The sequence below is a fragment of the Diachasmimorpha longicaudata genome, chromosome 3 (genome assembly GCF_034640455.1).
Source record: "Diachasmimorpha longicaudata isolate KC_UGA_2023 chromosome 3, iyDiaLong2, whole genome shotgun sequence".
Taxonomy (NCBI): domain Eukaryota; kingdom Metazoa; phylum Arthropoda; class Insecta; order Hymenoptera; family Braconidae; genus Diachasmimorpha; species Diachasmimorpha longicaudata.
The window spans coordinates 11,113,580-11,127,285 of record NC_087227.1 but is presented as its reverse complement, the minus strand read 5'-3'; the positions used below and the strand labels follow the sequence as shown (position 1 = coordinate 11,127,285).

General features: G+C 38.0%; 3 protein-coding genes across 5 annotated transcripts; 2 read left to right on the top strand and 1 right to left on the bottom strand.

Annotated features, from left to right (window-relative positions):
* The first annotated feature begins 358 nt into the window (after positions 1-358).
* Positions 359-4,526, top strand: LOC135160775 (F-box only protein 21-like). The gene is made up of 2 exons (XM_064117745.1): positions 359-689; positions 1,482-4,526. The coding sequence occupies exons 1-2, from the start codon at positions 520-522 to the stop codon at positions 3,163-3,165; spliced, it is 1,854 nt and encodes a 617-aa protein (XP_063973815.1). The 5' UTR covers positions 359-519; the 3' UTR covers positions 3,166-4,526.
* Positions 4,527-4,631: 105 nt separating this feature from the next.
* On the bottom strand, positions 4,632-9,961 carry LOC135160770 (uncharacterized). 2 transcript variants are annotated; one of them, XM_064117736.1, is made up of 9 exons: positions 9,325-9,961; positions 8,836-9,098; positions 8,477-8,687; positions 7,799-8,325; positions 6,968-7,262; positions 6,714-6,877; positions 6,298-6,604; positions 6,118-6,229; positions 4,632-5,811 (listed from the first exon to the last, which is right to left on the bottom strand). In XM_064117736.1, the coding sequence occupies exons 1-9, from the start codon at positions 9,385-9,387 to the stop codon at positions 4,847-4,849; spliced, it is 2,907 nt and encodes a 968-aa protein (XP_063973806.1). In that variant the 5' UTR covers positions 9,388-9,961; the 3' UTR covers positions 4,632-4,846. The 2 variants fall into 2 exon arrangements, with proteins under 2 accessions (XP_063973806.1, XP_063973807.1); XM_064117737.1 differs by having other exon boundaries at positions 6,343-6,604; positions 9,325-9,957.
* LOC135160788 (fructose-1,6-bisphosphatase 1) lies at positions 6,489-12,349 on the top strand. 2 transcript variants are annotated; one of them, XM_064117799.1, is made up of 5 exons: positions 6,489-6,505; positions 10,250-10,434; positions 10,935-11,399; positions 11,714-11,903; positions 11,994-12,349. In XM_064117799.1, exons 2-5 carry the CDS (start codon positions 10,259-10,261, stop codon positions 12,180-12,182), a joined length of 1,020 nt encoding a protein of 339 aa, XP_063973869.1. In that variant the 5' UTR covers positions 6,489-6,505; positions 10,250-10,258; the 3' UTR covers positions 12,183-12,349. The 2 variants fall into 2 exon arrangements, with proteins under 2 accessions (XP_063973869.1, XP_063973868.1); XM_064117798.1 differs by lacking the exon at positions 6,489-6,505 and adding an exon at positions 9,214-9,231.
* The last annotated feature ends 1,357 nt before the right edge of the window (positions 12,350-13,706 follow it).

Below are 13,706 nucleotides of genomic sequence, written 5' to 3'. Positions count from 1 at the left end.
CTTCTGGCGGCTGATGAGCTGCCCAAAACTTCACCTGCTCATTAAAAAAATTCTATTCGTTCTTAATTAACATTAAGTAACCCTATTCGGAAGAGATTTCCTACAAAACGAACTACAGTTCAATTAAAAAAGTTGATTTTTTGTTTTTCTCCGGAAAACATAATGGCCACAATTAAAATCATGATTATTAATTATCTACGAGGCTACAAACAAAATAAATACATGTACAATAATGTACTAACAGTAGTCAATCAAGTACATTAATCAATTTTTCCATTTGCAATCCTCCACGGGCTAAGTACACTGGTGTCCATTTTGAAATGGTTTTTGTGATCTTTTTGTGAGTCACAAGTAAGGTTTTTGCTCATGTAAACAAGTCGTGGTTTTTTCTTTTCGCGGAGATTTGTACGGAAATTATCAGTAACACAGAACGGAAAATTGTTACCCGTATCTCTAATCATTTCAAAAACTGCTACGCGTGTTCATTATGAGAATAGCTAATTAAACAGATTTATAAAAATGGCTGCTGACGTATTGATGGCATTCTTACCTTGTGAAGTTATTGAGTACATTCTTGAGAGTGATAATATTAAAATTAAGGATGTCATAAATTTTGGAATGACTTGCAAACATGCGTATAGGTCTGTGACTAATAGTAATAAACTGTGGAGGACTAAATTCTTTCAAAGGTGAGGATTTTTTTTCTAGATCTAGCCTTACATTTACCCGGAAGACGTAGCATCATTATTTATTCATATTTCTTCTTTGTGGTAATTGAAAACGAATCTTATGTCATCTTATAACAAAGCACGTCATTTTCATAGTGCCCCAAGATTATTTGAGCGTTTCAGGAATTACTTTTTTTTACGATTGAGGCAATATTTCTATGTCCTAACAATGGAATGTCAAGTGGGCAGAAATTAGAAATTACTCAACAGCGCCCTACTCAATAGTAACAGGAGAAAATTGAGGAAAATAATAGATTTAGTTCAACGAATATTCCAGGCCCAGTTAAAATATCACGCGGTCTTGATTATCTAGAGAGATTATGATAGTGCACGAATACTGAGAAGTACTAGTTCTACTTCTATTATTTCTGATTGTTTCACATAATCAATAGATCTACATTTTTAAACCAAAGAACATAAAATCATTTTAATTGCATTTCCCTTCCACTGAGAACTTGTGAATCATTGTGATTCGACAAAAAAAAAATGCAGCGTAGAATATTCTTCTTTGTTATGCTGATATTTCATCTGGGTCTTTTTTTACCCCTAACCTCGAGCCAAATGAGAGAGGGGTATATACTTACAACACTTGCCACAATGTCATTGTCAAAACAAACCTATGTCAACTGTGATACGGTTATTAAAAAATTGAATTAAAAATTGCGATTAACATTACGCAGTAATGGAAGGACCGCCTTTAAAATGAAAATATTTGCATCCCTCTTCAACATTTCACCTTTAAAATTTTTTTAGGTGGTCAGCTCTGAAAGAAACTTACGAAAAACTCGACAAAGATGAGTATAAAGTGTCGGATTGGATGGAGGAGTTTCGCAGTTGTTTGGAAAGCCGAAAGAAATTAATGGTGGAACTATCCCAAATGTCTATGAACCACTACAAACAACAGGAGCTTTCCCACAGTGGTTTAGAAAATTTCGAGCCACTCTTCCGTTCCGAATTGGGAGCCCACCCTATGGCCTACCATTTCCTTATCGACGAACTTATTCAATTAATAGAGCGTCCAGTTTTGGAGTGCAATCTGACACACAAACATTATGCGTACAAAGTCATAAGATATTTGCGTCAGTGTCACTTGGCGGATGAATGGGCAAAATTTCTAAATCTTCCCGTAGAATGCCAAACCCTGGAAAAAGGAGCGGTCCTTGTGTCTCAGTGGAGTCAGCCAGAGAGACGTGTCTCCTACCCATACGTCGCCTCAATGTTGGACAGCATCGCTGATTATACCAAGCAGTTGATCAAAGAGAAACACCCGACTCACCCAATTCTCAGTCAATCGCAGGACATTTTCAACCAGTGGAAGGAAAAAAATATAAGCGATAATCAGTGGAGTTCTAGGGACACTCGGCAGGTCATGACTGCACTCTGTGAAGTCATGTTTGATCGGATGCTATTCCATGGAAACAGTGAGATGTACTACTCATCAGAAAACTCTTTCATCGATCGAGTTTTAGAGAATAGACGAGGAATTCCAATAACACTTGCAATAGTATTCGAGAGTGCAGCCAGACGATTGGGGGTGCGTTGCGAAGCAGTATCTTTTCCAGCCCACTTCCTTCTTCGTTGGAAAGAGAAATATAATGTTCCTGAGGACGAGGAGGTTGAGAGTTTCTACATTGATGTATTCAATAGCGGTCAATTTTTAACGAAAAACAGTTGTCCGAGAATAGGTGGAGTGTCGAAATGTCCCATTGAGAGGTATAATGTTCATAATGGAGCGACTGCTGTGGAGGTGGTACAGAGAATGGCGAATAATCTAGAAGTTGCTGGTAGACAGCGGACACATTTGAATGGTCGGGCTGCACGTTTGCGCTCTGCTCTGGAGCTTCTGCACCTTGTCAGACCTTACGATACATCTACGATTCTCCACTTAGCGAGATTCTACATTCTACATCAGATGGATTTGATGGAGTTGGTTCAAGTGCTGAATAGCATACAAAAAAATCTTGAAGTAACATCTCGAGGCCAGGCAAATCATATTCTACAGATGCTTCAGGACTACGAAAGGCACATGAAAGTCATCCCCGAGGATGATCTAAGTCCTAAAATTCGCACTCCCGCAGTTAAATACACAATTGGGATGATAATGAAGCACAGGACGTACGATTATTCCTGTGTAATATCAGGATGGGATAAAAAGTGTGAGGCCTCCCCGGAATGGATGAATGAAATGGGTATTGATGAACTAGCCGACGGAGCCAATCAACCGTTTTATTATTTATTCGTGGACGATGGATCTTCGCGTTATGCAGCTCAAGAGAATTTAATCATTGCACCAACACCCAAATGGATTAATCACGATGAAGTTGGTCGATATTTTTATAAATTCTGTGGTGCGTACTATCTGCCAAATGCAGAGAAGGAGAGGGAGTACCCGGAGGATGGGAAAGTCAGGGACCAGCTCTTAGGAATTCAACAGTAAGATGAACATTACTAGGGAATGATAGATATACCAGGGTAATCGTACTCCGAAAACTTTAAAAATTCGGCTTTCATTGTCCAGACAACAGATGAGGATTTGATGTTTTCCATGTTTTCCTGAATAAAATCGTAATAATTAAATCAAGAGGAGCTTCAGCAAAAAAAAATCATGACATTTGTTTCAAATCTCTACAAAATATTCATAATCATCTCATGGTCGTCATTGCGTGGACAATTTTCTCTCATTTTCATTACCTTTGCATCGACGTTATTAATAATCCGAGGTGTTTCTTATACATGGGACTACATGAATTTTTTCATCGGTAATGAAAGGACTTGATTCAAGGGGATTAGTTCAATCTACCAAAACGAATATAAAATCAAAGCCTTGTTGTCAATTGTAGGAAATGGTCTATTATGATGACATTTTCCGTTAAGTATAACTTATGGATTTTTCAGGTTTCTCTTTAAACAAAAATATATGTTTCAATAGCTCTACACTAAATTTTACTGAATACCGATATTACTTGTAAGATTTCTTTGTTATAAATAAATGGGTCATTCGAGGACGACTAGAGGAGTTGTCTTGGGATGATGATAAACCCCAGAATATCTATCCTCTGTTGAACTACTGAGAATGGTGTGAGATGGGAAAAACATTTCGCTTCGAGAATATTTGCCGTGAACAGCTAAATAATTTTTTGTATTCAATATTGTTATGCCTTAACCTTTTGCAAATTTCATCAGTATTAATAATCGAACAATATTAACCTGAAGATTTGGTCGCAGTTTTGAGGTGTTTTTTTATGGTGAGGTATTGGTAAATGTTGAGTATAGAAAGTTTTTAGTTTGTAAAAAACAAAGCATTCATATCGAGATGTTTCATCCGTCTGCAGCCGTTCCACTTGGAATGGACAATAGATAAAAGAGATACCTTTATTTGTATCATTTAACATTTACTAGAATTCTCTACACGGTATATTACTAACAATAAATATTATTATGATATTAATTGTGTAAGACACCTACTCCACTCATTGTATATTGTTGACTCAAAACGAGAGAAATTCCTTTGGAGGTACTGAAAGTGTAAATACCAATTAATAAAGGTTCTTTCTATATGGAAATTGAGTGGAAAGATAATCATATAAAATATATAATCAATCAAGTCATAGTGAATTTTTTGAAAGTACTTGAAAAGTTCATAAATATATTTAGTTGAGGAAAAAATGAGCGAATGAAAGCGACAGGTTGATTTGTTTTCTCATTATATTATCTATTTGTAATAATTTTACTTTAAATTTTCGCTTCCCTACATTTGAAAATAAATAGGCAAGGTATCTAATCTTGAATATTGAAGAATTTGATATACTGCTCACTCTAATTCACTGCTACAACCTATTCCTTCGTTCTAATTCATGAGAATTGGTGAGAATGTTTGAAACTTTGCAATAATTGTGCGCCAAATATGTATCTACCATATAGAACTTTATTCCTCGTCGATTATCGTCGGATAACCTTTTTATTAATGACTGAAATGATATATAATACCAACTTGAAAGTTTTTAAAGTAAAGAGATCACAACGAAATTTCTTAACAAAATACTGTTTTGGTGCATTGACAGAATTAAAAATATTTGATTATTTCAATCTAAATTTCACACTTTTAACTTCATAATGATTCATTTTTTCTCCTCTTCCAATTTGTCAGACGCATTTGAAATCTCAGTTTCACTTTGTTTTGTTGCTCCTTGACTATCTCTCATGCTCTTCCTCTGTTCGTTTTTTCGTTGAAATGGCGGTGGGACCCAGCTGAAGTTCACGACATCAGTAGCTGATTCTGTTGGAGATTTCGAACATGAGGATGAAGCAATTGCACTATGTAAAGTTCTACTAGAGTTTGGGGGACTGCTGTCTCTTCCTTCTTCTAACCATAGATTCCTCCTCAACTTGGCCATACAGACAGCAGCATCCGTCTGAGGTGTTGGACATAGTAGAAAGCTGTCCAGAATCTGTTCAAAGTTAAGCGTCTTGTTCTCCATCCCCTTTTTATCCTTTCCCTCCATCCACAATTCTTTGGGAGTAATTTCCAGGCCAGAAAGACTAATGTCCCTTTCACTGGAATGTCCAAGTTCCTCCTCGCAGTCGCGTTCGGTCCTCGTATCTTCAGCCCTGAGGACTTCGAGAATCCCTCGAGCGCTTCCAGGAAGACTTTCAGCACCCATTTGAGCATCAGAGCACCTGAGATTAGGGGATGAATGACTCTGAAAGAGCCTGACTATCATATCTCGATGTTTCTTGTCTGCAAATAGTTTCTCACTGCTCGAGGCTCCTATTCCATCATTCTTGGGGGTAATTTTAGGACAGTGGCCTCCAGGAATGTGAGGCGTCGTCAAAGAGGGATGGGATGATGGTCCACCGTGGATTTCATTGAATTTACCCTTTGAATGATGTTTACAACAGAAGAGGTATGAGCCGGAGTTTCTGTCCTGCATTTCGAAAAGATGCAACAGCATTATTTCGTCTTCCAAGGGATCAGACACAAATTTTCTTTTATCAAGACCCTTCGCACCATCCTGATGGCGAGCTTTTAAGGAAGGTTTGCGCCAGGACTTTAGAGATTCAGCCACCTCCACGTCATTTTCACCTAAAAAAGAACATGACGATCTTTCATCCCTTCATTTTATTTTTCTTTTCTGCGGGTAATTTTTACTGATTGTTTCTTATACGTCAGAAATACTGCGATTTTTCAGAATCTCTTTGGTAATTTTCCGTTGGGAATTTTATTAATTAACAATTGATCCCTAATTTGAGTTTCTACGCAAGTGTTAAATCAGCAGCCGAATGGTGCACATATCTTCTTATACTTTTAAGAGGTTTCGGATCACCTGAGGAATTATAAATTATTTTTGAACGAATAAAGGCAAGAGAAAAAATAGGGACAAACCATTACCTGTCATTGACTCATCGACATCATTCTCATCGTTAAAGTTTTCGTCAATTAGTCCTAGATTCAGTTCCTCATTTTCACAATCTTCCAGATAAATTTCGCTTTCACTAATTTCCTGAATAAACGAAGTGAAAATTTCATTGCTGTTATTATGTCATTCAAATAATACTAATTTTTATTTACAAGAGTATTTTTTTCATTTTCTGAAATGGGACTTAATAGTCTTACACCACTCTCACTACTGGAACTGGACGACAAGGGCCGTAAAGTCTGGACGAATAATGGAGAGGTACGGCTTTGAGACTTGGCTGGAGAATTACCCACAGTCGGTGAATTCTCACCAACAACATCGTCAGCCTTTGGAGAACACATTGTCAAGCTTTTAGGCAAAGTAAGGGATAAATTATCTCCCTGGCAGGATTGCCTCCTTAGCCCATTGGTGCTCGCAAACTCCGGATGGTTTGCGGCATTGATAACACTTTCTATAGGCCTAACATCGTTTTAAAAAAAGTGTTAAAATTGTCATTATCTCCATTGAGGGGGGGGGGGGGCTTTTGTCATCTCCAACCCTACCGACGAGATAATAATTCAATTCAAACCTGGGCGGATTGTAGAAATTCTCGGCAAACGCCTCATTCGGGTTAATAATTTCATTGCTGTCATTATCCGCCTCCTCCTGATTCGGCTGCTGGTGGCATGAGCTGGTAACACCTGCTCCTCGAGTAGCGGCTACTGTATTTCGAGATATTTCAATTGCCAATCTCTGCAAATACATCAAAAAAATGGCACTGGATCGAGAATACAATTGTCAGAGAATTCTCAGATGGATTTTTGATGTTTCTTTTCATTGTACCTCTTTTAATTCGTTGATCTGCGTTGCATACGTATTCTGTACAGTAACTAATTGACTTATGTACCACTGCTGATCTCTGCAGCGCTGATAAAAGGTCGGAGGCCGAACTTGGAATCTCAGAATTAGAGTATCGAGATCAGTGTTTAAATATCCCTCAGTGGCAAGAAGATCGAGCCTGAAAAATCTATTGTAACCCCAGCATTCCCCTATCTCGAAATCTGATGCGAATTCACGTACAATGTTCTTGGAAGTATCTCGAGAGCCTTGATGAATCATTTCCACTCTATATTCGTATCTGAAACGAAATATTTGGCATAATCTTCTATAATAAATCATCAAAACCTTGAAGTATTTTATGACTTTTGTAAATTTTTCAAGCGTGAGAAGAACTCCATGTAATGGATAGTAAAATTATACGATTGAGAATAGTAGCAATTTAAATTGTGGTTGGTGACCTATTTTACTGAAAAATTTGACTTTTCTATTCTAATAATATTCGTCTAAACATTCAGGAAATATTTGGGTACACTCGGTGGTGCCAACTACTTTATTGCATTGGAAATTTCGCCACCTTTCCCATGGCATATATCTCGGGAATTTTCGTCCGGCATTTTTGTTTTCTTCGGAAAAATATTCCATTGTATATTAGTCGATCTCTTTAAGAAATAAGGCGTTACAATGTTTTTTAGGGGACACGCCTTATTGCGATAAGCGGTATCCTATCTCTTGACATTGAACCGAATGAGATTGCCCTGGCCTTGGTGCTCATGCTCGCTCAATCAATAATTTTTCGAAAAAAATGACAGTAATTAGGGAATGAATGAAACTCACTTTGAAGTTTCGGGAAGTCCAGCGCTGAGCTCCAGGAAAACCGAGAGATAATTTCCCCTGACAACGCCGTTGCCATCTGGATAAACCTTAAGCCTCCAGCATAGGCCGTTTACATGAACTGGAGCTGAATAAACGGGATCTGCTTTCAATTGCAATTGCGTAAAATTTTGCATAATAAATGTCGCTGAATCATAACCAGGGACAATTTCACTGTGGAAGTCAGCTGGCACGGGAGCGGTTACAAAACTGGTCATTGGCTTCTTTCTGACCTGATGAATCATCCTAGATAATTCGGCGCTTTTGAGTATGAGCTGAGACCTTGTACAAGTGTGCAGTTGATGCTCAATCTCTTGGAGGAGAGCCTCGAGCTGCTCCGATTCTAATGTTAATGAGTTTTTCTGGCCCATAAGGGTCAGGAGTTTGGCCTTGAGCTGAGAGTCTAGGCGAGCTATCATGAGTTCAACTGCATTCCTTATTTCACGGACTCGTTCGTCTTTCGCGGCTCGTACGCACTCTACGTTGCGTTCCTAATTAAATGGATTGATTTGTATTGTTGTAGGAAAAAGGCCGATAAATTTCGCGTCTTCTATATTTATATCATTGAATAATGGAAAAAAGACAAATTTGGAAATAAAATCCACAGGGAAGCTAGTGGCAAAATTAGTTGAGGCGATTTACCACTTCTTGAACTAAACTGATGAGTTCCATGAGTCGTCTTTTTAACTGACGGACTTCTCCACTGATTTGTGTTACATGTTGTTCGTAGACCTCCTCAAGAGGTTTGAAAGTGTGGCCGGAGTGTGTGCCTCCCCAGAGGGCACATTGATGACAGATACATCTGCCGCAGGTCCAGCAATAAACTGATAATTTTTCTGAGTGCACTGAACACCTGAAAATGCATTTTATTCTCAATTTCCCAATAGAAAGTAGATCAATATGAATATATGTGTAAAGGCCTCATTGGATTTCATCAGATTTCATCTAGATTATTAAATTCCCCAAATTCATGAGTTTTATTTGTCTCCATCTCTCCTCACCTGTCTCGTGACTCATCGAATCTTGAATTCGTTAATCCAGTGGCTTGGAGTGTATCCAACTGCTGCGTAACCTCCTCCACCCACCGACAATTTACCAACTCGTGCAAATGCAAAGAGGCACGACAGTGTGGACACTGAGATCTCTGTTCTGTTAACCATCTTCTAATGCATGTGTAGCAGCACAATTTACTGCAGTGAGGACACAAATGTGCATCTCGCAACTTTTCCATGCAAATGAAGCATCTAAATACTTCAGCCAGTGACTGGAAAAAAACGAAAACCCAGTATTGGGACATTTAAATTTCCCTTTCCAAATGTTGGTGGCTTTTGAGTGCCATAAATCACTCAACAGACGTCCTCCAGCTATTTTTATGGCTTAACGAATTTTTCAATTTTGTAAGTTGTTTAACAATGAGATCAATTGAATTTATTTATAGATTAATTCATAGATTGAAGAGAATGTTGAGAAAAGTTGAAAAAAATTCTAACCTCGACACTGTGTTCATCTGCAGTGACACGAGCTTTGGAGATGCTGTGATCCCTGTTGGCCATGTTTATCACAATTTTGAGACTGATCCTCGAGAATTTAATTAAACATTTTCACCACTTTTTTTTAATTGGATTTCTCCCCATATTGAGACATTTTTTTGTAAAATCCGAGAAGTCTTTTGTTCGTTGACAGGTAAAATGCGGGGAAAATGAGGAAATGAGCTGAATGCTCCTTGTGGCGGGAGGTCCGGGCAAATTTGAATCTTCAGATTTTTTACAATTTTGCTAAATCGCCCTATTAGAACCAGGATATCGATAAATCGGTGGGATCTTCAAAAGTTTCTGTTCATGTTTCATATTTCATGAGTCAGATTCACGAGTGATACAATGGATTTACTGTGTAAAACCAAAAATGAAATTAAAAAACAATAAAATATATTTTCGCACGAATGTGTAAAAATCAGCATATGCTACAGCTATTTTTAAACACCAAATCTGGAAGAAAAATTGATAAAATATATCGATCCCACCAATTGTAAAAAAAATCCACATCAATTCCGATGAGGATCCGCTATTGCCTCATTTGAGAGGGAATACGTAAATATCGCATAAATTTCCACTTTTGTTTTGAAACCAATAAATAAAAGAACCAAATTAATAGAAAAAATAATACACAAATATGCGATAAACATCGAATATGAAAAAAAAACATATGTGACGTCGTTGGAGGCAGGTCCCACAATCATCCAATCAACAGCCCCAGAAACATGCGCATGCGTATGCCCAACAACATGAAACACGTATACATGCGATTTTGGGATTCAGACATTAGTTTCCCAGAGTCCACTGACCACAGATAAACGCATTTAAAAAGTTTTTATTCCAACTAGTTAGTTAAAAAAGATTTTACAATTTTTTTGTGCAGGTCATAAAGATGACGCAACATGGACAAAGCTTCGATTCAAATTGCATGACACTGACCCGGTTCGTACTCCAGGAGCAGCGAAAAGTCCCTGAAGCAACTGGAGATCTAACTCAGCTCTTAAATTCCATTCAAACTGCCGTTAAAGCTGTTAGTTCAGCTGTTAGAAAAGCTGGTATCGCCAACCTGTAAGTAATCTATGTTTTTTTTCTTCAAATTAAGTCATTGAATGTATCTGAAATAATATTTAAAATGATAAACAGTTGTCCATTATTTTTAATTAAAAAATGACGAAATTTCGTTTACGAACTTTTGAATGTAAATAAATGCACTCGTATTTTCGTTTTAATGATATGGTAAGCTGCTCTCATATTAAAGATGAGATGAGTCTTTATCATCAATTGTTGATAACACATTTTTGAACCAACTAGACTTAATAAGACATGTATTGTGATAATTCCCTGGGATATCTGCCAAATCCAGTCACAATATCATTACGCAACTAGGGACAGTTTCGTAATAAATCGTATCTTTCACTTTCATGATAAAAATCCATGTATATACCACATCCCCCCAAAAAAAAATAAAAAGGAGAAGATTGTAGCTCTTATGGTATTATAGAATGATAAGATCACAGAATATTTATTATATAACATAAGCGAAAAATAATACGAATTATTTATTTAAGGTATGGAATCGCCGGGAATGTCAACGTTCAGGGCGAGGAAGTGAAAAAACTCGATGTCCTGAGTAACGAGCTGTTCATGAACATGTTAACTTCCTCATACACCACTTGCCTCCTAGCCAGTGAGGAGAACGAGACAGTCGTGGAAGTGGAGAAAGAGAAACAGGGAAAGTACATTGTGACATTCGATCCACTCGATGGCTCCTCCAACATTGACTGCCTCGTGTCAGTGGGCTCAATTTTCGGAATTTACAAAATACCGAAGGACACGAGTACCCCAAAATTGACTGACGCCCTGCAACGGGGAAGAAATATGGTAGCTGCTGGCTATGCTCTTTACGGATCCGCTACAATGATTGTCTTATCAATAGGTCATGGGGTCAATGGATTTACATACGATCCTGCAATTGGCGAATTCATACTCACTGAGAAAAATATGACAATTCCGAAAAGAGGAAAAATTTACAGGTGAATATTCTAACCATCTGTGACTCAAAGTGGTTCTTCACAAAATTGACAATGTCTAAATACTAGACAGTCTATTCCCTCAACATGTCGGCATGGACGAACTCTCCATGAGCTCAACTAGAGCTGACAGAGAGTTCGGGACTTGTCGAAAGTCTTCAAGTTGAAGGGTGACTTAATTAAGGGAGACAGGTTCGCCAGAAGTCTCTCATAACCGGGTTAAAATATACTATTTCGTGGAAGCAGAATATATTCTATAATTCGTCAATATATAATTCAATCGAGCTCTTCATTTATTTGTTTCAATCCCACAACAGCATTAACGAAGGGTATGAAGGCCTTTGGGACCCGGCAATCAAGGAATACGTTCAGTCCAAGAAATATCCAACGTCTGGGAAACCTTATGGAGCGCGATATGTTGGCTCGATGGTGGCCGACGTCCACAGGACGATCAAATATGGAGGAATATTCTTATATCCTGCTACAAAAGACTATACTAATGGCAAAGTACTATATGTCTCATTTCATTTGTATTAACAAATTAAGTGTCTTATTCTTCTGTTTGATAAAATGATGCGATAATTCTCTCCCTTTCAGCTCCGCCTTCTCTACGAATGCTTTCCAATGGCTTATATAGTGAATGAGGCAGGGGGCAAAGCTTCGAACGGCGAAATCGACATCCTCGACATTGTCCCCAACCAAATCCACCAGAGAAGCCCAATATTCCTAGGATCCTCCGACGACGTTGATGATGTTCTCGCAATCATCAAGAAGCACAAAGAATGATTTTAAAAATTATGTTTTTTATACGTTAACTAAGCATTTAAAAATCTTCTTCCCTCAATCCACGACATCACTGTGAATGTATTGATGTTAAAAGGCAGGAAGATGCATTGAAAATTTTATAATAAACAATATTTCTTATTTGAAATAAAGATTCTGAATATCCTCGGCTTAAATAGTTCTTCTTAAAGGCGAGTGAACCATAGTTATCATAAATTAGAGTCTTTTGAAGGCGTCAAAGGAATAGCGCGGACAATGTCGGCCCCAGTCTGGTCACCCTGCGTAACTATGCGACACTGGTGGCCATTACTGGGATTCCCCGGCGTTGTAGTTAATCTCCAGCATTGTCGAATTTACTTCGACTGCTTTCGGACAATTTTTGAGTAATGTTACCTGATGGACGATGGCTTTTAAGTCAGGGAAAAAAATTGTATTGATGCAGGTCGCAATTTCCATCCTGTTTTGACTACATACGTAGTGCGGACTAGTAAATCTGACACGCCCTATGAATTTTACGTACGTTATGTCATCCATTCGGGGCAATTTCTCCCGGAAAAAATCAAATAATAAATTAATGGAATTTCCACCGGGTAATGTCCAGGAAACGAGGAACAAAATGAACTGTCGAGGAAGATCGAAGTGTTGTCTATGAAATTCTATAAAATACACGTCGATTAGCAGTGACATTATTCAATACAATCGCTGAAAGACTGACGGAATGTTCAGACGCCCGCACGAATAAATATAAAACCCCTGGCGCTTCTGGGGAAATTCTCTTTCTATTTCAAAGGCATATTCTTACTCCCTGTCCCACTCTCTCAAAATAACAAATTACTCACTCGATCAATTGAATCTCGTATACTGGTGAGTCAGCAATCTGATAACCTACCTCGTGAGGAAAAAATTCAATGACACAAAAGTCTTCCTGTGGTGGGCATTTCTCATGCATCATTTCAGTAGAGGAGATGTGCCAAGACGACAAGAGCCATTCAGGGTCAAGCAACAAATTGAGAATGATGCCCGGACAAATTCCTACCGGGGCTGCTGTTCACCGTGCGTTATTTTTTCCCCGTTGCTGAAGGAGCTAGAAGCATTTCTGTGGCACAATTTCCTCATCCAAAAATTATAAACACGTAACAACATTAAAGTAGAAAATAGAAACTTTCAAACACAATCTCCCTCTATTGAAATAGATTGTTCAAAATATTTACACCCATTGAAACCCAATATCAGAATTTTAAAAAAATTCCTATTGTCTCTCGGATAATATTTTTAAATTCATACATTGAAAAATACTCGAGTTATGCCTGCGTGTGAGACCCACGTGTCTCCTTCCTTGCACGTGGTCTAAAATCAGAACATCCGGTGAACGAATTGGTTCCGCAATGCAACGAGCATTCTGGGGCAAATACGGCGTCTCCATTCAAGGTCCCGGATATTTCTATTATACTGTATTATGTTATTTTGATAACTACAATGCAACGATATCTCGGGAAGGAGTCGATTGTCGGTGACGAAAAATCTTCG